The sequence below is a fragment of the Myxocyprinus asiaticus genome, chromosome 11 (assembly GCF_019703515.2).
Source record: "Myxocyprinus asiaticus isolate MX2 ecotype Aquarium Trade chromosome 11, UBuf_Myxa_2, whole genome shotgun sequence".
Taxonomy (NCBI): Eukaryota; Metazoa; Chordata; class Actinopteri; order Cypriniformes; family Catostomidae; genus Myxocyprinus; species Myxocyprinus asiaticus.
The window spans coordinates 31,916,176-31,939,888 of record NC_059354.1 but is presented as its reverse complement, the minus strand read 5'-3'; the positions used below and the strand labels follow the sequence as shown (position 1 = coordinate 31,939,888).

Sequence of the window (23,713 nt, the reverse complement as noted above, 5' to 3'; positions counted from 1 at the left end):
GATGTCCATGTGCCAATATCAACAGATGCTCTGTGGCTGCCATGATCTTTAAATTGTCTAATGAGCAACAGAAAATGCTTGTCTTTGATGTGCATACAGTGCATAACTACATTCAGCACAGTGAGCCTTGATTTAACATTTGGCAATGAGACATGGGGTGTGACTATTTATTGATAGAACAAAATGTGTGTGCATACATCTTTATTAATAAATAATGCCACAAATACAATAGACAGACTATGGATGACAAATGCATCGATATGTGTGAAAAATGAGGTTTATGCTTATTTGTTTATGCTCCTTATTAATATCACTAAACAGTATTTTATATGAAAATCTACTCTGCAAATGCAGCACATGCCTACATCAACCAAATCTTTAATATAGAGTAAAATACAAAAATCTTTTCTGGATACTGCTGCAAATGTGAAGAAATCATCATCATCCGTGATTTCACTATGCAAAGAACAGCATTATTGGTCAGTCACATTGTTTTAATTGCAGTGGTTTGTTCGATCCCAGAACAAATCTCTAAACCTGTCTGATGTGTGTCTTTGTTTTTTTTGTTTTTTATGAAAATCATGTATGTCAAGCAAATATGCCTGTGTTTGGTTTTCAAAAGCTTCTGTGAATCAAGACAATGCAGGCTCACAAATGAATGATGAGAAAGGCCTTTATTTTGACATCACAATTTATTTGCCATGCTAACACATACATTTTTCTTAATATAACATTGATTTCCTTTCAGATTAAAATGAACCTGAATTTCAGGCACATTTACATTAATCAGTTATCAGGTTTATACAAATTAGTCATTAATTGGGAAGATCACAATGGAGGGAGGCATTCCACATGATCTTGTAAGATCTTGTGCTATTTTTAATCACAACATTTCTGATTTGTACCTGGCAGCAACTCTGCCTACTTCAACACTTCTCCTAGCATGTTGGCATAGAACATGCAAGCCACACAGGCAGCTGCAGTGCAGTCAGGCAGTTTTGCATACCAGCACATATGGCTCAAGAGATAGAGAGAGAGAGAGAGAGAGAGAGAGAGAGAGAGAGAGAGAGAGAGAGAGAGAGAGGCATAGGCCAATGTGAATTAACCCATTCTCTGGAATTCCATACTGTATTTACAGGACTGAGGATATCATCAGTCATTACAAAGGGACCGTTTTTAGCAATGTGGCTTATGTGACCTGATTTCTATGAAGCCATCTTGTGGAAACAATGTTATAATTTAAAATATAAAAAATGAAGAAGTCCATACTTCATGAATACATTAATGAACTAAAACTGGGACTTTTTATTTTATTTAAGATGCTTATAGTCTTTATATGCATGCAACAACAAAAAAAATCTAATTTTTATATATATATATAAATGTAAGACTATTGTAGCTCCTAAAAACCAGTTTGGGTCAATTTTTAAATGTATGATAATAAAGCCCCGCCCCGATTTGAGGCATTGAAACGAGGCAGTAGCGTAATTTGTCATGTCAAACGCTTAAAGCGCTTGACATCTCTAGCTGTCGTGTCGTTTTCATTTGCGGCAGAGTGAATGACTTGATCTCCCGTTTATTTTAGCGGAGGACATGCGTTTATGTGCAACGCTTTGTTGAGCGGGATCAACGGCTGCAATAATACACCAATAACAACTGAGAGCGAGGTATTGAGAGAGGACGATTACAGTGGGATTTAATGACACTCCATCAAAGCGTCATATTCTGGTAGAGTGACTCTATATATCGCATGTTACATTTGTATTTGTAACAGTGCTGCGTGGATGCTTTCATATATGCGTTTGCTATTTATGCGTTAAAACATGATCGCTCCACAGCCTACATTTAATTACAGTGTTCAAATACGCTATAAGCTTAGATGTGTGTTTCTAGTCTATATGCAACAGGGTTTCATTTCAGTATTAGGGTTTTGTGACTGGGTTGGTCTTACAGAATGTTGTTATTTTAAATGGATTTCCTTCATCCAAACAGGACATACTAGATGAATAGTGCTGAACTCTGCACTGACCTTAATCTGAAAACTACATTACAGCAGAGCAGCTGTTGGCTCTAAATTCAGATGGAGTATTTCATAGTTCCTGGATGGTGTGTGTGTGTGTGCGTGCGTGTGTGCATGCGGGTGTGTGTGTGTGTGTGTGTGTGTGTGTGTGTGTCTGTTATAGCAAGAGATTCCTTGGGGTTTCCTTCTTGGGAATAAGGTAGCAACAGACATGTGTTTTTAAAGATTCACACTGCCTTGAGTTGCTTACTTTGAAAATTAGAAGAATTTAAGGAAGTCCATAGCATCTTTGAGTTGATCGCAGTTAGTGCTACATTCAGAAACTGTAAAAACAGTCAGATTTAAGGTGAATTCCTGTCAACTTGTCTTGTAATTCTCAGGAATTTTTGCATTGTTCCTAGAAAGCTTAAAGGATTTACGCAACATTTCTGAGCACTATCTTTGGAAATGGCTGATTGAACTTGTTTACTTTCAGTTTCTTTTTTCTTTTTTTTTTTGGACTGTTGTTTTTGTGGTGATTGAAAACCTAATTTTTCTATTCCTCAGATCAGACCAGACATGAATGGATACCTGCCGCCGCAGTTTCACATGATGACAGACCATAAGAAGTTTTGTCAAGACAATTCTCTGACGATGGACCAAGGCACACCATACAACATAAACATGAATGTTTTCTTACCCGACGTCACCTACTTACGGACTGGCATGTGCAGGCCTGTGAGATCTACAGTGCCGCAGATAAAGACGGAACCTCTGGATTCATCTTTCAATTACTCGAGTTGCCATGGTTCTGTCGTGCCCGCTGTGACCCACCCAGAGTATCCGAACCTCTACAGCCCAGCTGCAGAAACGGGTAGCAGCGTTTACGTCAAGCATGAGATGCCATCCCTCGAATTTCCAGAGGTTCCATTGTTTCAGCTGTTGAATTCTGAGCTTGACCCAAATGTGCCTGGAGCCCACTCTTGCACAGATTCCCCCAATGCCGGATGCCCTCCAATGTCAACATATAACGGCATTCACCCATCACCCAGTCATAATGTAGAGAGATCTCTATGTAATATGGGCAGTAGCAGATATTCCCTGCCTTCCCAGTTGGGCCGGCATCCTATGAAGAGGACTGCATTTCTTCTACCACCCTCCCCTCCTAACTCAGAACCTGGCAGCCCAGACAGGAGGAAAGAACTCATACAGAACTTGTCACCACCTCCATCCTATGCTGCCAGCATGGCCTCTAAAATGGCAGGTATTACCCCAGTTCCAGGGCCAACTCTGTCTGTCCAAACACAAGCAGTACCGGCCCAATACAACCGCCGGAACAATCCTGATCTAGACCAAAGAAGGATACATCACTGTGATGTACCAGGTGAGCCACATAGAGTTGATGGACATCACATGGTCATTTCCCTGCTAAGTGGGGTTTAGTTCAGTATCCATGTTTTGGCACATTAGTATTAGGTTTTAAACTTTATTTGAAATAATACTTAAGACTTCAGAAGGAGGACACAAGTCAGAAAGTTCATATGACTGCCTATATAATACTATGCAGATGATTTAAGATGGTTGAATAGATGAATTATTGCATGACATGCCTAAACATGTCAAACTGACAGTTACCAGTGTATATGATGGACTTTCACTTAGAGGCTTAAGTCACAATAACAAAAGAGCTTCAGGAAACCTTTTAACATCTTTTATACAGTATATGAATGGTGGACAAGTTACAGCTGGCCAGAATTCTTATTTATGTTATTGATACAAGCTTTAATGGTAAAGTTTGTGATATCTACTAACATTTAGTAGACGTTTAGACATATTAGAAACTCTCTTACTTATGAGGCATCATGGGTTTATTTGAATGCAATGATATTTTCCCATATTAAATACTGTATTTCTTGTTGGTTGCAAGCAAACAAGATAACTTTAAAGCCCATTATATCACTTTATAAACAGGCTATAAAAGTATTAGATAGGAGATCTTTGCTGTACCATCACTGTGGTATATTAAGTAAATACAGGTTATTAAGCTTTGAAAATTTAATTGTTTATTAAAATGTTAGGTTTGTTTTTAAAATAGTTAATAACATTGCTCCTCCCCCTTTTAAAAGATTTGTACATCTTTGCTCAGAACAGATGACAAGGGTTACTAGATCTACTGCATGGAGAGATTGCAGAATTCCTAAAAGAAATTCTGCATTTGCACAATCTGCCTTTTGATACAAGGCAATTAAAGAATGGAATAAACTACCCGATGATCTTAAAATTTGTGTAGATTTTTATATGTTCTCCAGAAATGTTAAAAATTGGCTTTTAGGACTTCAAACTTGTCATCATTAATTTTGTACGATGTTAGTATTTTACTGTTAATGTATATGTGTGTATGTATGTTCATATATTTGCATGTTTTTTATTTATAGTATTTTATTTACCTGCCCAGGGACTGCAGATGAAAATTAGCTAGTTGCTAAATCTGGTGCAAAGAGATTAATGTTTTTTGTGCATGGTCCCTGACAAATAAATGAATAAAATAAATAACATTTATTGCATTCTTATGCAGGATGTAAGAAAGTCTACACCAAGTCCTCACATTTGAAGGCCCATTTACGGACACACACAGGTAAGACTTTCGATAATGAATGTTATACTGTAAATGGTTTGTAGAGGGCTCTGTTATTTGTGTGTCAAGACAGACATGCATGTTTACTCTTACTGTTCTGTGAATCTTCTTGAATATTAAAACCTGTTCCGATGGACCACAAAGGCTGTATTAAATGTCAAATGTCTCTCTTCGCTTTGATGTATCATGCCTTGATGTTTCGTGTTGCGCGTGTCTGAGTTTCTCATGTACGAGACACTAAATGTGCAGAGACAGTGTTATCCACTCAAACCGTATTGGCCTGTGTTTTATTGCAGGCGAAAAGCCATACAAGTGTTCATGGGAGGGGTGCGACTGGCGTTTTGCCCGTTCCGACGAGCTAACGCGCCACTTCAGGAAGCACACGGGGGCCAAACCTTTCCAGTGCGCCGTATGTAGCCGTTGCTTCTCCCGATCGGACCACCTGGCCCTCCACATGAAAAGACACCAGAACTAGAGGCGCCCAGTTGCGTTGTTCTGACAGTGCTGCGGGAGGGCTACCAGGAGCTCTGTTGATGATACTAATTAGGATTTGGGTGTGTTGGTTAATCTTGAGTTTTGGCAGTTTATCAGGTTCATCATGACCAAACCCTGCCGCCGGTACGGCTCATGTGGTCACAAAACCAGCTAATTGATGAAAACTTAGCTCATCTGCCAGTTGAGACATTCTTTTGACATGTTTGTTTGTGTTGTTTATCTGCATACTTTAAGGTCATTATTTTTGACATAACTACTTTTTAATGTGCCTTTTTTACTTGAAGAATTGAGATACATTTGTCAAAAGCTTATGGGCAATTTTACACCTCTTTAAGTGACTACTACTGATTGTATCACAAGGTAAATTTTTATCAAGAATGAGCTCTGTTCCCTAAAGTCAAGAGTCTGTTTGGTTGTAGAACCAAACCCCAGAACAGTCATGAGAATGAGCTGCAAATGTTTCCAAAAGCAGCACTTGATAAGAAACAGTGCTTCAAAAACTTTATGGGAGCCACCAGGTAATTCGAAAATTAAATGAAGCTTCAGAACACCAAAGAATAATGAGCTGGATTTAATTCAAATTCTGATATTAATTCTGATTTGCTTTACATTAACAAAGTGTTTGAAAATGCACAATTTGAAGTTTGATTGAACTCTTTTGTGTCAATTCGTGTATTTTACTGAAATGCAATAAGTGGTACAAATGCCGTATTTTCCTGGCAAGAGGACAGGGCAGATAACAATTACTTCCATAGTTATTTGTTTAGTTTTCCTTACTATGCATTTGTTTGGGATAAATTATAGCTTTAAATGTACATATTGTAATTCCTCTGGTCTGTATTTATTTTGCTCAGATTTTCTTTTTTTCTATTTTATATAATGTAACTCAACTCTCATAAAATGTGCGTCGGGTTTTGGGGAAATAGTTATAGAAATTTTTGTTTGAACTGATAGTGCTCTAAATGGCTGCATTATGCCGAACAATGCGGCAGCTGATTGTTTACATTACTTTGTTTGGCTTACGGTGTGTGTTGCATCTGTATGTGTGGCCTCATAAAACCTCTTATTTTCCATTACAGTGATCAAAATGTTTTCAGCCTTATTTTTCAGAGATACTGCATTGTAAATGCATAACTTCAGAGACTCAGATGACAAGCTGATGTTGTTTTTGAGATGGAAGCGTACAGATTGGGAACATATGGAGTTTGTTTTTATCTGAGGTAATGTAATACTATGACCCAAAGTACTGACATTTTGGGGTATAGCTCTGTTCAAGATAAAACTTGTACAACTATTGTAAAGTTCTCCATTTTGTGACCAAAACAAAAATGCAAAACTGTAATGGCTGTAATTTAAAATTTAAGTTTCAACTGTTAAGGATTAAAATGTTACAACACACCCACTAATAGCGCTAATTTCCAGCACTTAGAGGAGTACAGTAAATGTTAAAAACGTCATTATGGTTATTAAACTTCTAAATATAAAGTAAGCGTCAGTCTGTCAGGTAAAACTGGAGTATCCTGCTGTCCTGGGCCTGGTCACATATGACATGGTTTGGTGAATCATTGTGGGTGTAGTGGATTAAATTGTAACTGGATTAATCTAATACAGTTGTTAATACGAGCTGTCAAATTTTGTCAAGCCACTGAATTAAAAGTTGGTGTTCTTGCGCGGTAACACCCAATTAAATGTATACTTTAATTATCTTGCCTGTATACAAATCACTCAATACTTGGTGACAGCAGAATTTTGAGCATAGACCACAGTGAATGACCTCAGTCAAGAAAATAATCTGATGTTTTCTTATCATTGATAAGGGTGTATGTTATTTTATAAATTAGATCTTTCGCACGCAACTGCTCAATTCAACATCTAAGTATTGTGAAATATAGCAATACAAAACAAAACCCCTATAATCCATTCATATTTGGTTTTCAGCATGTTTGTTCTTGTGTGGAAATGTTACACCTCACTGCCTTTTCCTTCTAAGTGATACTGTTGTAATCTTGTATAAAATACATTGTAAGCCCATTAACAAGAAATGTCTCATCTCTGCAGGAATATGTGTACAGACATCTTTAGTAGTATGTGTGCTGACCTATCCAAGGACAGAAGGGTGAAAAAATATTTAGTAACTATTAAATAAAGCTAAAATTGTAAATTAAAAGAAAATATAGGGCAAACACAATTATTTAGATCAGTATCGTCCATATTTGTCAAGCTTATACTGTGTGTTTTTTAACTGTGTGGCCTCATGAAACAGCTTACATTCTGGCTGTGTCTGAAAGCTAAAAAATGTTGCCTTCACAGGTATTATACCGAGGTAGAAAGGCAACAAGGCACATCCAAATTCAATGTTGGCTTCATTGACTGTGTACTAAGATGCCTTCATCTGATTTGATGTCATTTTGTTTTTTTACTTTTCTAACTTAGAACTCCATTTCTCCCAAGAAATAACATTTGAGTGACTAAATATGTATGTTGTTATCTATAAATCTCACATAGGTTTGTTCTAAATCATTAGAAATGACATTAGAGTGCCTTGTAAGGCAGTCTGAAATCAGTGTCCTTTTGAGGTACCTTCATACACGAAATACTGCCTGTGAAGTCATTGACTGACTGGGCAGTATAGCAGCAAGCCAGCTGCTTTAGATTTCAGACACAGCCTCTATGATGATGTGATTTGCATGTTAGGATGTTGTCTAGGAGTTAATTAGACTAAAAGAATAGCAGAGGTTTAGCATGATGGCTACATGCTAAGGCTCTGCCATCATTGCACAAGTTATCACAGTCACATTCGTAGGCCAAATGGTGATGTTATTGGAGTATTGCCGATTGCCAGCTAGTAACTTTAAGAATACTTGTTAAACATGACCAGAATCAACCCAACTGCTATTGTCTCTGAGGAAGATCGTTATCATGAAGCCAATGCCTTCATGTTTCTTTGAAATGCCCAATAGGGAACTCATTTATTTTCTTTAATGGAAAGGAACAATAGTTTAATTTACTATTTGACCTGACATATAGATGATCTTTGCAGATGAGAGTATGGATCAAACAGTGGCTTTGCTGTTATCCTCTTTAGTGAATGCCATTTACTGAAAGCACTCATAGGATCACTGTGATATTTTTCATACCCTTAAGGGAGAACCAGGAGTTATTCCCACAAAATCATGTTTGTATGTAAGCAATAACAATAGAGATTTTTCACTTGGCATAAAAAATTTAGTATTTCCATTTATACTTACTTTTTTTTTTTTTAATCTGATTTAAAGTTGTATTTACACTGAAATGTACATAATATTTATGAAGTATTATGAAGCTGTACAGTGGATACGTTCATTTACTTTAGATGACTACATTTTTTTTCATTTTGGGGTGGTGTGGTGTAGTGGTTAAGCCATAGGGATTTGTAATTAGAAGACTGCTGGATCGATCCCCGAATGAGCTTTGAACTGTCACCATTACGTCCCTGAGCAAGCTACTTAAAGGAAAAGTTCACCCAAAAATGAAAATTCTCATATAATTTACCCTCTTGTGATCCCAGATATGTATGACTTTCTTTCTTCTGCAGAACACATATGAAGATTTTTAGAAGAATATCTCAGCTCTGTAGGTCTATTCAATACAAGTGATTAATGACCAGAACTTTGAAGCTCCAAAAAGCACATAAAGGCAGCATAAATGTAATCCATTTGACTCCAGTGATTTTCAGAAGCAATATGATAGGTGTGGGTGAGAAACAGATAAATATTTTAATCCATATCTTCAGCATAGTAATCCATATGGTGGTTTAATCCATATCTTCAGAAGTTATGTAATAGGAGTGGGTGAGAAACAGAATATTTAAGTCCTTTTTTTACTATAAATCTCCACCTTTGACCAGCCCCATCCACACGGTGGCGATATGAACGAATAATGTGAATCGCCAAAAAACAAAAGAAGAATGTGAAAGTGAAGATTTATAGTAAAAAAAAGGACTTAAATGTTGATCTTTTCCTCACCCAAAACTATTATATCACTTCTGAAGATATGGATTTAACCACTAGAGTCATGGATTACTTTTATGCTGCCTTTAAGTGCTTTTTTTAGCTTTAAAGTTCTGTCCACCATTCACTTGCGTTGTTTGGTCCTTTTAGTAAGTCCATGGTGCTTTTCTATGGCAATGTATAAGTTGTGGAAATAAATACATTTTCTGTTGTATTCTGTTAGCATATTTGAAATCAGTCTTTGTAAAGTAAATGGAAATATGGCTGTTTAAATTGAATTATATCGCATTGATGCTGTTGTCCTCCATACAAAATGCAAGTTTATTAACTTCCATGCCTCTGTTTAGATTATCAAACAAGTATTATGTGTAACTTCAATTTCAATTCACAGCTCAATCTTCTGGAAAAAAGAAAAAACAGAGAATAGCAAAAAACCACAGAATATTTAGACAGCTGAAAACACTTTCAACCTTTGAAACAATTGGGACGAGACATCCTCCAATAGGATTCAATGTGAAGGGACTCCCTTTGAAGTGTAGCAGGGTAAAATATCACAATTTTACAATAAAATCAAAAAAGCTCTGAATATATTTACAATACACACACTATACATAAATACACAAAGATAATTACAGAATATCAGCAAACAAGAAACAAAATCAATGGAGTAAGTATTTTGAATCCAATAAAAGTAAAGGAAATGGAATATACACAGAAACAAAGGCAATATTTTACAGAGACTTGAGGGGGGAGAAATTACCAAGGGACTACGCTGTATAACCAGTGTCTTAACATTCAGAATATTCCCTGTGACTGATATATTACCATAATTGGGGACGCCTGAAACTGCAAAAAAAGGTTCAAACGTCTTTGTAAAGTTAGGAGGTAAACCAGAGTCCTGACGAATGAGCAGATGTATCCTTCCATAGGTGAAAAATACCACACAAATCTTATGCAGCTTCCATAGGAGACACAAACACTAATTGGGAAATTTCACAGCTTCACCTTCTGATGTTACAAAATGGTTCATAAGGCTCAGTGCATTTCAAAGGAATAGAATTGTGTGTTTATCTATGTTATGTTGGGGTGGCCAAACAAGGGAAACATGGCAACTTGAGGTGCACTCCTTTCTAGAAAATATTTTGTTTGTAATATCTGTGCATACACTTCATGTATATGATTTTCTTAATAATACTAGGCACTCATCATTATTGCATTACTTTGACCCTGTTTGCCTTTACAAAATTATGCTACGAAAAATGTGAGAATGCCACAGGTGAGGGAAAGCAATGCAAAATGAGTTAAAAAAAACAACAACCCAGCTCTCTTCATTTTTCAGTTTTACAGAGCTGAAACCTTATTGGTGTAAGATTACTTACTAAATTTGTAAAAACAGTTTGCTGAAGGTGACCCTTGAATGTTGAGCTGGGAGCATGTTATTTTTGTTTTTATTCACATTTTATAGAGTCAGTATAAAAACATTCAAAAATTACTGTATATATATATATATATATATATATATAGAGGCAGCACTGCCTGAATACTGTGATGAGTTGAACATTTGATTGATTGTTCAAATAAATTGCACGCAACCATGTTTGCGTTTAAGATGACAGAGAACCTTCAGCATTCTTCTCACACATAGCCCAGTTGAACACTTTATTATACGCTAAATGAACGTCACTGAAAAATCTGCATATTTATAAAGATAATCCCTTGTAATTTAAAAAAGCCCTATTTTAATAGGTATTTACAGCCTGTAAAGCTGAGCAATATCTTTTCACTTTCACATATATTACAACATTTTAAACCTTTTTTTTTTTTTTTTTTTTTTTTTTACAGAAAATAGTCATATGCAGATGACGTGCCTTACATTACAGACACACCTCAAAAATACAGAATATGATGATAAAATACATTGGTGATTAATGTCATGTTTATCTTCAAATAATCACTTCCATACTTCATAAAAACAAGGTGTTCATGTTATGTTCAAGCCCATACGCAACAGAATACACACATGTGTACACAAATACATACTGTGGAACATAAAACATGGTAGATCATAATACTTCAGAACATACAAACAAACAAAAAAGCAAGAAACGGATTGGTCATGTTCTATCTCTAATGGGCAAATTTTCCTAAGAATCTTTTTCTTCCATTATGTTTCCTTTTACAGCATTTCATAACATTTGGCTTAAATTTCCTTTCTTTAAATTACATGGATGTCCAAGCAACTGTGTAATTAATTGTAGATTTATTCACCATATTTGATCACCCATGCATGCACAGGCAAACTGCAAAGTGTCCATTCAGAATTAAAATTCTGTTACTATCTAATCATCTGAGAAGCTATCACGGCAGCTTTTTGTGGACACTTGAAAGTGCATATGGGCAGAAGATAGCTTTTATTACAGCTCTATTAGAATCCATGTCAACATAGGCATTTTAGTGAAGGCTTATACCTTAGGTGGCTTTATTTAGGAACAATATGCAAGTGTTTGTTGTATTCACAAATAGGTTGTATTGCTTCTTTTGATCATCTTAGTTTGTGTAGTGTGTTTATATATATTTTGATAAAGAGACAATTCTTAAAAGAAGATTGGAACAGATTCTAATTGCAGGGAATGTGGCTTAGTAAATAATTTAATAACTCTACATGTTTCCAACATGGGAGCATGAATGCATAAAACAAAGAATATTATGAAAAAAAGAAAACAGTAATCTAGAGAGCCTATCAGAGATACCTTTGATATTCACCCCACTGACTGCTCTCTACTGGTAACTTTGGGAATTGTTAAAGGTATAGTTCACCCAAAAATTAAAATTCTCTCATAATTTACTCACCCTCATGATATCCCAGGCGTGTATGACTTTCTTTATTCACCAGGACACATTTGAAAAAAATAAAAAATAAATATCAGCTCAGTAGAGTTGAAGTCAGAAGTTTATATACACCTTAGCCAAATACATTTAAACTCAGTTTTTCATAATTCCTGACATTTAATCGTAGAAAACATTCCTTGTCTTAGGTCAGTTAGGATCACTACTTTATTTTAAGAATGTGAAATGTCAGAATAATAGTAGAGAAAATGATTTATTTCAACTTTTATTTCTTTCATCACATTCCCATTGGATCTACAAGTTTGCATACAGTTTGTTAGTATTTGGTAGCATTGCCTTTAAATTGTTTAACTTGGGTCAAACATTTTGGTTAGCCTTCCACAAGCTTCTCACAATAAGTTGCTGGAATTTTGGCCCATTCCTCAAGACAGAACTGGTGTAACTGAGTCAGGTTTGTAGTCCTCCTTGCTTGCACATGCTTTTTCAGTTCTGCCCACAAATTTTTTATCAGATTGAGGTCAGGGCTTTGTGATGGCCACTCCAATACCTTGACTTTGTAATCCCTAAGCCATTTTGCCACAACTTTGGATGTATGCTTGGGGTTATTGTCCATTTGGAAGACCAATATGAGCCTGAGCTTTAACTTCATGGCTGATGTCTTGAGATGTTGCTTCAATATATCCACATAATTTTCCTTCCTCATGATGCCATCTATTTTGTGAAGTGCACCAGTCCCTCCTGCACCAAAGCACCCCCACAACATGATGCTGCACCCCCATGCTTCATGGTTGGGATGGTGTTCTTCGGCTTGCAAGCCTCGCCCTTTTTCCTCCAAACATAACGATTGTCATTATGGCCAAAAAGTTCAATTTTTGTTTCATTAGAACAGAGGAAATTTCTCCAGAAAGTAAGATCTTTGTCCCCATGTGCACTTGCAAACTGTAGTCTGGCTTTTTTTTATGGCAGTTTTGGAGCAGTGGCTTCTTCCTTGCTGAGCAGCCTTTCAGGTTATATCAATATAAGACTCGTTTTACTGTGGATATAGATACTTGTCTACCTATTTCCTCCAGCATCTTCACAAGGTCCTTTGCTGATTGATTTGCACTTTTGGCACCAAACTATGTTTATCTCTATCTATCTCAATCTGTCTGTAAAGAATTTTTGGAAAAATTACTTAAAGTAGATGTCCTAAACGACTTGCCAAAACTATAGTTTGCTAATATTAAACCTGTGGAGTAGTTAAAAAATTAGTTTTAAAGAATTGAACCTAAGTGCATGTAAACTTTTACTTCAACTGTAGGTCCTTAAAATGCAAGTGGATGGTGATTGAAGCTTCAAAAATCACAGACAGTCAGCATAAACATCATCGATACGACTCCAGCGGTCAAATGAATGTCTTCTAAAATGATACAATCCCTTTTGGTGCAAAAAAGATCACTTCTGGTAAGCTTCACCAAAGGGTGGAAATCACGTGGTCTCTCATGTGACGTTTTCGCGTTGCCATGTTACGGACATAAACTCACGTTCTTCTCTTGGTTGAGACATCCAGGATAAGCACACAAAAACACCATTGTGAGTTAAGAAACAGATGAATACAGATCTAAACCAAAACCAACAAAGATTCTGTACAGTATTCCTCCTACTCACTTGTTAACAGCGCTGCTCTTCCATGTGTGCCACAAGTGCCTCAGTTCTCATGTTTTTCACGTGCCAACATGATTACATCACACACACATACCGCTAATGACCGGAAGCAGTGATTTAGAGTAAAAAAAAAAATAACTTACATATTGATCTTTTTCACACCAAAAGTGATCGTGTCGCTTTAGAAGACATTAATTTAACACCTGGACTCGTATGGGTGACGTTATTGCTGACTGTTTTTTGGAGCTTCAAAAGTTGGATCACAATCCACTTGCATTTAAAGGACCTACTGAGCTGAGATATTTTTCTAATTTTCTTCAAATGTGTTCTGCTAAAGAAAGAAAATCATACACCTGGTATATCATGAGAATGAGTAAATTATGAGAGAATTATCATTTTTGGTTGAACTATCCCTTTAAATTGGTGTGATGCAAGGCTGACACACACACACACACACACAAAACAGTGTTGACAAATGCTTGCACTGAAGTTTGCGAAGACCTTGCCTGATGCATTTCAAACAGTTCTTAGGGCATTCTGTAAAATGCTATACAGCTGAATCTGGATTCTTGGTAAATACAGGGTAAAGGACAATGCCATTTTCTCTCATTTTTGCAAAGCTGTTGTTACTGATCATTGACACTTGCAATTTAGCAGTTCATCCACAAGCAATCTCACAAAGAAAGGAAATAACCTTCTTGAGACTTCCTCTGCATATTCTACAAAGTTGCGAGACCTCTAAAATGTGGTAGCTAGAAATCCACTATAAACAGAAGAGAGTATGTGAATTATAGAAAACAAAAGTGGCACAGTTAGAAATCCATAGGTTTGTCCATGCTTCAAAGCCACCTGATATACGCAAGTACAAGGGAGTGGACCAGGCCAGCACTATCGGAAATGATATATTGCTCTTCTGTCTTGATTTGTCTGAGTAGACCCTCATTATCCAGATGTACTGATATTACATAATTCAGTGGTTCTCACCCCCAACCCCCCACTCCCCCCCCCCAAAAAAAAGATTACACTACATTTTCTTTCATCTTCATTTGACAAAAAGGTTTTATTTAAAAATGCAATGAAAACCCCCACTCCAGGGGGTGCTTGGCCGCTCAGAAAACCGAATCCTCCATTCAGCCGCATTTAACTACCAGAAGGTTTTATATGTCATTGGAGAAAATTTTACTCTAGAATAGTTTATATATATATATAATTATACTATATAATAGTATATATATATATATATATATATAATTTTACTCTAGAATAGTTTGTGTGTGTATATATATATATATATATATATATAAACTGATATTTTAAAGGATTCATACCTATGAATGGAAATAAGCTTCAGCAGTCTCTATTTTTTTTTTTTTTTAAATCCGCATCCAGTAATAACAAATGACTGTGATTGTCGCATTCTAGCCAGCGCAGAAAAAAGTAACATGTATCACGTGACAGCGCCGTCTACGCACTGTTTCGGTAGCGGTCAGGACCTCTGAACAATAATTAACACCTGATTAATCATACTGATAAACTTTAATAAAAACGGACCTTTCCGCCATCATTTACTCACCCTTGTCGTTCAAAACCAGTTTTACTTTTTTCATCCGTTAAACACAAGATAGAGGGACGAGAGGATGATGTTTGTGGCTGTCCAAGCTCCGAAAGCACACATAAAAGCGACATTAAAGTCATCCATAACACTCGTGCCTTAGATTTGAATTCTTCTGAAGCCATATGATAGTGTTGTGTGAGGAACAGACCGAAATGTAAGTGTTAATTCACCTCGTCACTCATTTGAAACTGGCGCGCACGCAAGAATGACCTTGTTTACATGAGCGCACCTGACATCAACGCTTTGGGCTGTCAAAGGATGCGCTGCAGTGCCAGGCGAAAGTTTAGCAAGACAGGAGAAAAGAAATTGCGCACATCGGTTCTTAGGTGTATATTCACTATTTCTGTTGAATGTGTGAAAGTGAACGCGATTTGAGGACGGGTCAGTCTTCCGCGCCCCCTAATTAGTCAGTTAATATGGTGACATTATTTTTTGCTGGGGAAAAAAAAACCTTAGCTGACCACCAGGGTATGTTGCATTTTTGTCTCCACCAGGCTTCTTAGTTCACTAAACCAGCGAGACATTCTGGTCAACCAGCTTAACTAAGTGCTGGAGAACAGTATGGCTATGCTGGTCCAACAGCTAGACCAGCACTAAACAAGCATAAACATGACTGGACAAAGATTAAAATTCATGCTGGTCTCCACTGCCTTTCAGTCCATCTGTTTTATATAGGGATCAAATTCATTAAGTCTCTATTTAAGTTGAAAATCTGCATTTGGGGAAACAGAAGATACAATGACCATAAATACAATTTTTGATATGTTGCTTTGTGTAATCTCATTCGCTTGTGTATTGACCTGTAGTAAATGACAACCTCAGTTCCTCTCACCTTGAAATCACTGGTCCAAAGTTTCCGATCGGTCATCAAAAGAACAACCCCTTGATCCGTCTCAGATGTGCCTGGCTCTTGATGTTCCACAAAGGTAAATGCTAAAAAATGTGCAACAACACTATTAATGGTCAGTCCCACTTTTGCCTTCATCACCATGTGAACCTGGTCAACATCTGCCCGAGGTGCAGCCCAGATAAGGTTTGGACCAGAATAACAACATGTACAGCCATTCCTTTCTGCATTTCTTCACATTGTAGATGTCGACTGAAAAGCAGCCATATTTGAATAGAACACAAGGAAGATTCAGAAAGGAAAACCGGAAAACCAGAAAACAAACTATTTATCCAAGTGAAGAATTTTTTCTTCAGAATGACAGGTAGCCTGTAGAATAGCCTCCTCCATCCCCACCTGAATGGACCCTGTTAAGCTCTTCAGATGTGTGGAAATCATCATAATCTCTTTTATCCTCTCTCTCTTTCTCAGGGACAGGGATGGCCGTGTCTGTGTCCAGCCCAGCTGAATACTATTTGGGGAGTCCCAGCTCCCCCCTTATGTGTGTGTGTGTGTGTGTGTGTGTGTGTGTGCGTGTGTGCGTGTGTGCGAGGATATGTGAATAAGTTAGATGACCCAGTTCAGACCAGCATGTGTCTACGGCGGTGCAGGGCCAGATGGTCTGAACGGGAGAAGCTTCGGTCACAGTCCCCACACTTAAAGGGTTTGACCCCTGTGTGTTTACGGTAATGCCGTGTCAACTCGTCTGAGCGGGCAAACTTCCATGTGCAGCCATCCCAGGTGCACTTGTATGGCTTCTCACCTGGTGGAGACAATGGAAGAGGATGATACAGTCCATAAGCAGAAGGAATGGATGTTTGCAGCAATAAATAGCTCTTAGTGAACAACACAAAAACACAATTCTAATATTGGAAATATTTAGGGAATAATTGTCAAATAGGAACTCTCCAATATGGATCAATCAAGACTGCTTAACCAGGATCAAGACACTCAAATCAAAAGAAATGAGACTGAAAATGTGTATAAATTGCATTTGTGTACTGACTAACCTGTGTGTGTCCTCCGGTGTGCCTTTAAGTGGGAGCTCTTGGTATAAACTTTATTACAGCCCGCAAAGTCACACCTATGGATACGTCTCTTCTTGGAGTCTGGAGATTCAGGTGGCTGTGGCCGTCGAATGCTCTCAATACTGAATGGTGACATGGAACTGAAAGAGAAACAGAAAGGAGATGTTTTAATCACACTGTACAGGGCATTACAATGGTGCAGGAGGCAAAAGCAATGTTTACTTGCACATACAGTTGTGGCTCACTGCTTCCATCATGTGGTAACATGATAGCACAGCGTAACCATTTGTAGCAAGTGATTCCATGTGTCAGTATGAAATATATTAATTATCTTTATTATACAGAATACAGAAACATTTTGAGAATAAACCCCCATAAAGCTTCCATGCGTCTCCTTATATAACGGTGAACCTCGTTATATTCAATTAATGCTTGTCATACATGTCCTCCACTGTCTTCACTGATCCTGTAAACTGTCATCTCAATCAACAGAGCAATATGTGACAACGAAATATAAAAAATGCACACCTGATGAACGAAGCAGTTATTGTGTAAAATAAATAGACCATTCTACAAAAAATTATTCCAAAAACAATATGTAATTGTGTAATTAATTAGGTTAAATGTGTATAAACATTTCCAGCGAGGTAAATTACAAATGTTATAATATATGTTATAATATAATATATAAAGTTACGCACAACTATAATGAAGTTACACTGACGAGCGGAGCAGCATTTTACGGTCACATTTCAGCACCTCGCACATAGACAGCAACTCAAAAAGCACTTAAAGTGGGTCCTCGCGCATTTTTGTTAAGTGCAGTTTTGGGAAAAGCACGTAAAAAAAAATAATAAACGTTTGTTAAAAAAAAAAAAAAAAAAAAAAAATAAACTAAGATCAACATTTCGTTATTGGGGCCCAGATCAGTCCAGAGCCTTTTGCATTACAGTTTGGGAGTCAAAATTCAAAACGCACCATATAACTAGCCTATCTAATCCTTCACAGGAATCAATTCAATTCACCAAATCATACTCACATATCAGACTAACCAGAAATAATGCTATGCAACTGCTATGAGTGACCTATAGTCCTTAACATATTTTTCAATGTATTCCCACCGTTACTTGAACACGAATTCAATGCGTCCCGCCTTGAGAATTTCCGCAAATTCGTTGTAAAAGTCGTTATGTTCGCGTCTTATCTATTGAAATCAGAAATTAGCCACCGATGACAGCATCATGATCTTTCCTTTCTGAGCGAATAGGTTTTTTAAATCACATTTTGGGCGGCCTTTGGACAACAGTTCCCTTTTAGCTCTGAAATTAACGTCGCCTCTTTTCCCTTGTAACGATGACGAGCAGTTAATAGGCTATCAGACATTTTATTTGAATATTCCTTTGTCTCCCCTCCTGTTAAAATGGACTAAAATCAAATTAGATGCACTAATTTAAACTAAAAATCAAAGACAAAGAGGATTGATCCTTCGTACATTTTAGGCTAATAACCTAATAAACAAATATAATTTATTTACAGGACTGGTGTAAACTTCGCTACAGAGTGATAAAGAGCTCAAGTTCAAACATTCAATGATTTATTTTGTTTTTAGGGGTAAGAAACTGCATGTCAGTGTATGAAGACTATGCACATGGGGCACATCTTATTTTGTGATTTGATTATCTTTGATTATCTTTTGATTATCCCTTTGTACTGTACGGCGCTATTAGCCTATCATTCGTTCTCGTTCTCTCTCTCTCTCTCTCTTTTTTTTTTTTTTTTTTTTTTTTTTTTTTTTTTTTTTGCTTTATTAAAGAGACTTTTTCATAGACAGACCGTTAATTCCAAGCAGGGTAGTTTTATGTTTGAAGTTCGTTGTATATTCGCCTACGGTGTGTAAAGGACCGTCTAAAAAGTCCACCCACTGCACTAAAACGTCGGTGGTTGAAATGTGGTCAAAGTGCGGGTAGGGGGGTCTTTATTTACTTCATTCCTTACTTATTACATTGCAATACATATCAATAATAGATAGATTTTTTTTCCTTCACTTTTTTCCACAGCAAATACTTAGACGTGCGTAGGCTACTGCGTACACCAGATGTTCCCATCAATGAGCAACTAATCCACAAATAACAGCACAGTGCGGTAAAAGCACAAAACTGTGGAGTGTGGGGAAATTAATACCGAGGAGAACAGTTATTTGGTGTCGAAGAAGAATCCGTAGTTTTGCAGTATTTCGGATGTGGGCGAGATGTCGTCACACAAGCAGGTAATTTAAAAGAAATGTCAGACATTGCAACACCACAAGACTTTTTCCGCCGCTCGAGACAGCGCCTTGGAGGATTGCATGGGGCAAAATAACGCTATAAATAATCGATAAGAGGCAACCGTCATCGCGCTGATATTTCACGAGTTTCTTTCAATGCAAATATTGAAAACCCTTGAAACTTGTTTTTCACTTTAAATGTGTAAGCAATTAATTAAAATTAAAATATGTATTTATTATTTAACTTTTATTTTAATATTTGATTAGTTAACTGTTTAAAAAATGTAATAGGCTGTTCATATTAAAACAATATAGAGCTGTTCAGCCTTGACGTCAACTTGTAGGTGAACCCATATCGAATTATCTTCCGGGTTTGTGAACTACAACTATGCGATGGGAGAAAGGTGCCATCCATTGTTCCAGGCAGGCTACTCTGCCTTACAGGCTCCATTTGGTTAGGATTAGGGTAGGGGCGGGGTTAGGACATCTGCTGCCTTCCAGGAACAAACCATGGCAACTACGGTACAACCTTTTTGCCCTAACAAATTTCACAAATTTGTGCTTTATCTATCACTAGATGGCGCTGTAGGCATATATTTGATGCATTTTGATTCTACAAAGCAAATTGTTAAAGACCAAAATCATTAGATCTTTTTTCATACAAAAGGAGTCATAATTTTTACAGAGCAGTGCAATTTGCTTTTTTTGTATAGTTAGTTTGCTGTTAGTAAAATGCAAGTAATTGACTTTACGTACTGGTCTAATCTGGAAAATCGTATTCCAAATCAATATCAAATGGTATTATAGGATCAGATGAACAAAACTGTACCCAATTAACATGCTGTCTGTTATGATTGCTGTGGGAAAATTTTATTGTTTGACATTCCAGATGGTGGGCCTGTTTTGAATAAAGATTCTAAAGCTGCCTGGATCTCATAGAAAGGATTTGTACAAGATATCAACCAATGAGCTTACTGAACTGTTGGAAAAGAGTGAAGAGCAGTGTGAGGACATGCTGTGTGAGGTATGTGTGCATGTGTTTGAATGTGAGAGAGAGAGAAAGTATGTGAGTAAAAGTCATTTAATTCAATTTTCCCATCGGTAGAGACAGAGAAGTGGCTAATTACATTAGCTTGTCCTCTCTCCCCTTCCCTTCTAAAATAATAAGAGCTCTTTGTCCCCTGCTTTGCTTAATGGCATGGGCTGGGCCTGGCAGTGAGGGCCAAGGGAGCGGAGCCAGACAACCCCTCCAGTGAACTGTCTCCACCACACGCAGCCCACTTCCTGTTTCTCCCTTGCTCCTGGGATCACCTGTTGGTAAGCGAAGGCCTAGCGGAAATGAGCCAGTGTGTCAGAAATGAGGCTGAACTCTCTTGTTGCCTAAAGCTAGCGCACACAGAGAGAGAAAGAGTCCTATGAGGGAAGAAGTGAAATTGAGAAGAGGAGACAAAGAGAAGCTGAGAAAGAGGCAATGAGCCAAACAGGTTTTTTTCTCTGAGAAATTACAAGAGTGTGTGTGTGTGTGTGTGTGTGTGTGTGTGTGTGTGTGTGTGTGTGTGTGTGAGAGAGAGAGAGAGAGAGAGAGAGAGAGAGAGAGAGAGCGAGAGAGCGAGCGAGCGGCAGACAAAGACTGAGGGCGAATGCTTTATATTAACTTGAAAGTTGGTGGCGAGATAAAAACGAGGAGGGGTAATGTTGGAAGGAGAGCTCAGAGGGAGAGGGGGAGCACAAAGGGAGTGACAGGATTTACAGTGGAAAGACCTTCAGCAGCGAGCCTTTACAGGATGTTTACAGTCTGATATATTTCAGAGGGGACGCCGTTGACATAAATAATGATACAGTAGTCTGACTAAAGATAAATCTAAAATGTTTAAATATGAAAACATTTACGTAGATGATGAGTTTGCAGAAGTATGAAAAAATAAATCGGTCCAACTGTGCAAACTGAAGATTAAAAAGGGCAACGTTTATTATGCAATTTACATAAATAAACCTAGGCTTTATTCAAACTGTCAAACCACAAAAATAAAAACTTGTTACTGAAAAATTGCCTTTTCATAATTTATCTTGTAGCATAGGCTAAAGTCAGTAATCTATGTCCCTTCATATTTGGGTTGAATTTAATGGAAAACTATATGATTGGCACGAAAGTCATAGCTGGGTGCTGTCGCTGAACAGCAGCGGCAGTGTGCTTACATTCATAGGAAACAATGATTTCAAATTTAAGGATGCTGTGTGTCGCCCGCCTGACGCGTCTGGTGTGCGATACCTTAAAAGAATAGTACACCCCAAAATAAAAATTCTCATAATTTAATCACCCTCATATGACTATCTTTCTTCTGCTGAACACAAACTTCTTTTTAGAAGAATATCTCAGCTCTGTAGGTCCATTCAATGCAAGTGAATTGTGACCAAAATGTTAAAGCTCCAAAAAGCAAATAAAGGCAGCATAAAAGTTAGCCATATGTCTCCAGTGGTTAAATCCATGTCTTCAGAAGGGATATGATAGGGCAGTGTGGGCAGTGTTTCCTGCACCACTTTTCAACAGTTGTGCTTGATTTGGTTTGGTTACATGCGCTGAGTGTGTTATATTTACAGCAAATTCACTTTAATTGCCCACTTCAAGTTCCTATACAAATCTAAAACAACCCTATGACACCAGGTTTTTGTGGCCAGAAGAGGAGATGATAGCATTTCACCATATTTGGAATGCACAGAAAGTTCCTGCAGTTTTTCACCAAATAGGAAATACTGGATGTGGGTGATCAATATTTAAGTCCTTGTTTACTGTAAATCTCCATTTTCGACCAGCCCTCCTGTGCACATTTACAAGAGGACCGAGTTCTTCTTCTTCTTCAGTTTTTTTTTTTTTTTTTGTGTGTGTGTGTGATTCACATTCTTTGTGCATATCGCCACCTACTGGGTTGTTGTGCTAATATGATTGATTTATTCTTTTGCTTTCCTTTATCCATTCCTTCTTTCTTTTCTTTCTCCTCTCTGCCCAGTAGGTGGTGATATGCACGAAGAATGCGAATCGGCAAAAAAACAGGTGAATATACACAAAGAATGAGAATTACCAAAAAAACGAAGAAAAAGAACTTGGTCCTCTCGTGAACACACATAGTAGGGCTGGTCGAAAGTGGAGATTTATAGTAAAAAAGACTTACATATTGATCTGTTTCCCACCCACATCTATCATATCGCTTCTGAAGGCATGGATTTAACCATTGGAGTTATATGGATTACTTTTTTGCTGCTGTTTTGGAGCTTCAAAGTTTTGGTCACAAATTCACTTGCATTGTATGGACATACAGTGCTGAGATATTCTTTTAAAAATCTTTGTTTGTGTACTGCAGAAGAAGAGAGTCATATGCATCTGGGATGGCATGAGGGTGAGTAAATGATGAGAGAATTAAAATTTTTGGGTGCACTATTCCTTTAAAAGACGACCTTCTGATTCTGTGCCTTTCTACCCACTGCTCCGTTGAACATCCCAACCTTCACTTATCCCAGGATGATGAGGACAGCATGCAACTTTTAGTTCCTGGCTTTGTGCTTTTGTCTCTGTGTGGAGGGGCTAAAGTTAGTGAATCTTCTTTTAGGGACATGATTCTGAAATGTGCTTCAAATCGGACTGCGCTGAGTCAACTCCTTTTGTCTTCGCATTCCCTTCACCTCTGAATTGGGCTTTCTACTGGGAACTCAGGGTATTCTCTAATATGCTCTCTGAAACATGTGTCACAACAAGACCTGCATCTCATCCAGGAACCCCACAAAGAAAAAACAGGGAGGAATGATGGACAAGAACCAGGGAGAGGTAGCTCAAGTACAGTGCGGGAAGACATTTCCATAACAGTTTAGTTTTTCAGGACCGAGCATGGAGTCACAGAGTTCCTCTGAACCCAGCAAGTGATCTTGAAATGCCTATTAAACAAAGAATAAATCCTGAAACATTTTATGCACATACACATGGATTTCACATTGTTGTGTCAGAACCCACTTCATAGCACAACACAAGTGTGCATTAAATTATCAGTGTTGCCGCAAAGAGCGCAGGCTTTAGCGTTTTCTTCAACTGTAAGTTTTCTCTGTCAGGTCCAATACTTTCATGTCAGAGCAACAGTTTGGATCTTTTGGAGCAAATTATTTTAACTGTCAGCATGTTTATAGCTAGCTACACCTGAATAATAAAACATCCTCTTTAATGGCACAGACATTTAAAGTTAACTCTATCGGCTCTTTGATTACCGAGGTTAGTTACCGCCACAAGAATGCACATTAAGTATGTATAACAGGATTGTGCGCTTGCAAA

At 37.5% G+C, this 23,713-nt stretch overlaps 2 protein-coding genes across 5 annotated transcripts in view; one reads left to right on the top strand and one right to left on the bottom strand.

Annotated features, from left to right (window-relative positions):
* The first annotated feature begins 1,489 nt into the window (after nt 1-1,489).
* On the top strand, nt 1,490-14,587 carry LOC127448168 (Krueppel-like factor 5). 3 transcript variants are annotated; one of them, XM_051710504.1, is made up of 4 exons: nt 1,490-1,667; nt 2,567-3,383; nt 4,575-4,634; nt 4,931-14,587. In XM_051710504.1, exons 1-4 carry the CDS (start codon nt 1,602-1,604, stop codon nt 5,107-5,109), a joined length of 1,122 nt encoding a protein of 373 aa, XP_051566464.1. In that variant the 5' UTR covers nt 1,490-1,601; the 3' UTR covers nt 5,110-14,587. The 3 variants fall into 3 exon arrangements, with proteins under 3 accessions (XP_051566464.1, XP_051566465.1, XP_051566466.1); XM_051710505.1 differs by having other exon boundaries at nt 1,525-1,728; XM_051710506.1 differs by lacking the exon at nt 1,490-1,667 and adding an exon at nt 1,859-2,366.
* Nucleotides 14,588-14,902: 315 nt separating this feature from the next.
* The window catches only part of LOC127447708 (Krueppel-like factor 12), a 60,491-nt gene continuing 51,680 nt past the window's right edge, over nt 14,903-23,713 (bottom strand). The window contains exons 5-7 of one of the 2 annotated variants that reach the window (XR_007898413.1): nt 17,121-17,278; nt 16,057-16,873; nt 14,903-15,936 (exon numbers count right to left, since the gene is read on the bottom strand). Coding sequence is in view for 1 of the 2 variants with exons in the window: in XM_051709740.1 (XP_051565700.1) it covers nt 16,692-16,873; nt 17,121-17,278 (340 nt within the window). In the remaining variant the exon portion in view is untranslated. Of the gene's footprint in view, nt 16,874-17,120; nt 17,279-23,713 lie in introns of both variants that reach the window. The other variant, XM_051709740.1, reaches the window with a different exon arrangement.

Bases quoted from the DNA above. Each gene is read 5' to 3' on its own strand.
- LOC127448168 (XM_051710504.1), top strand. From the start codon at position 1,602: ATGTGCAACGCTTTGTTGAGCGGGATCAACGGCTGCAATAATACACCA. The intron at 1,668-2,566 runs GTATTGAGAGAG...TCTATTCCTCAG, and splicing joins CAATAACAACTGAGAGCGAG to ATCAGACCAGACATGAATGG. The intron at 3,384-4,574 runs GTGAGCCACATA...ATTCTTATGCAG, and splicing joins ACATCACTGTGATGTACCAG to GATGTAAGAAAGTCTACACC.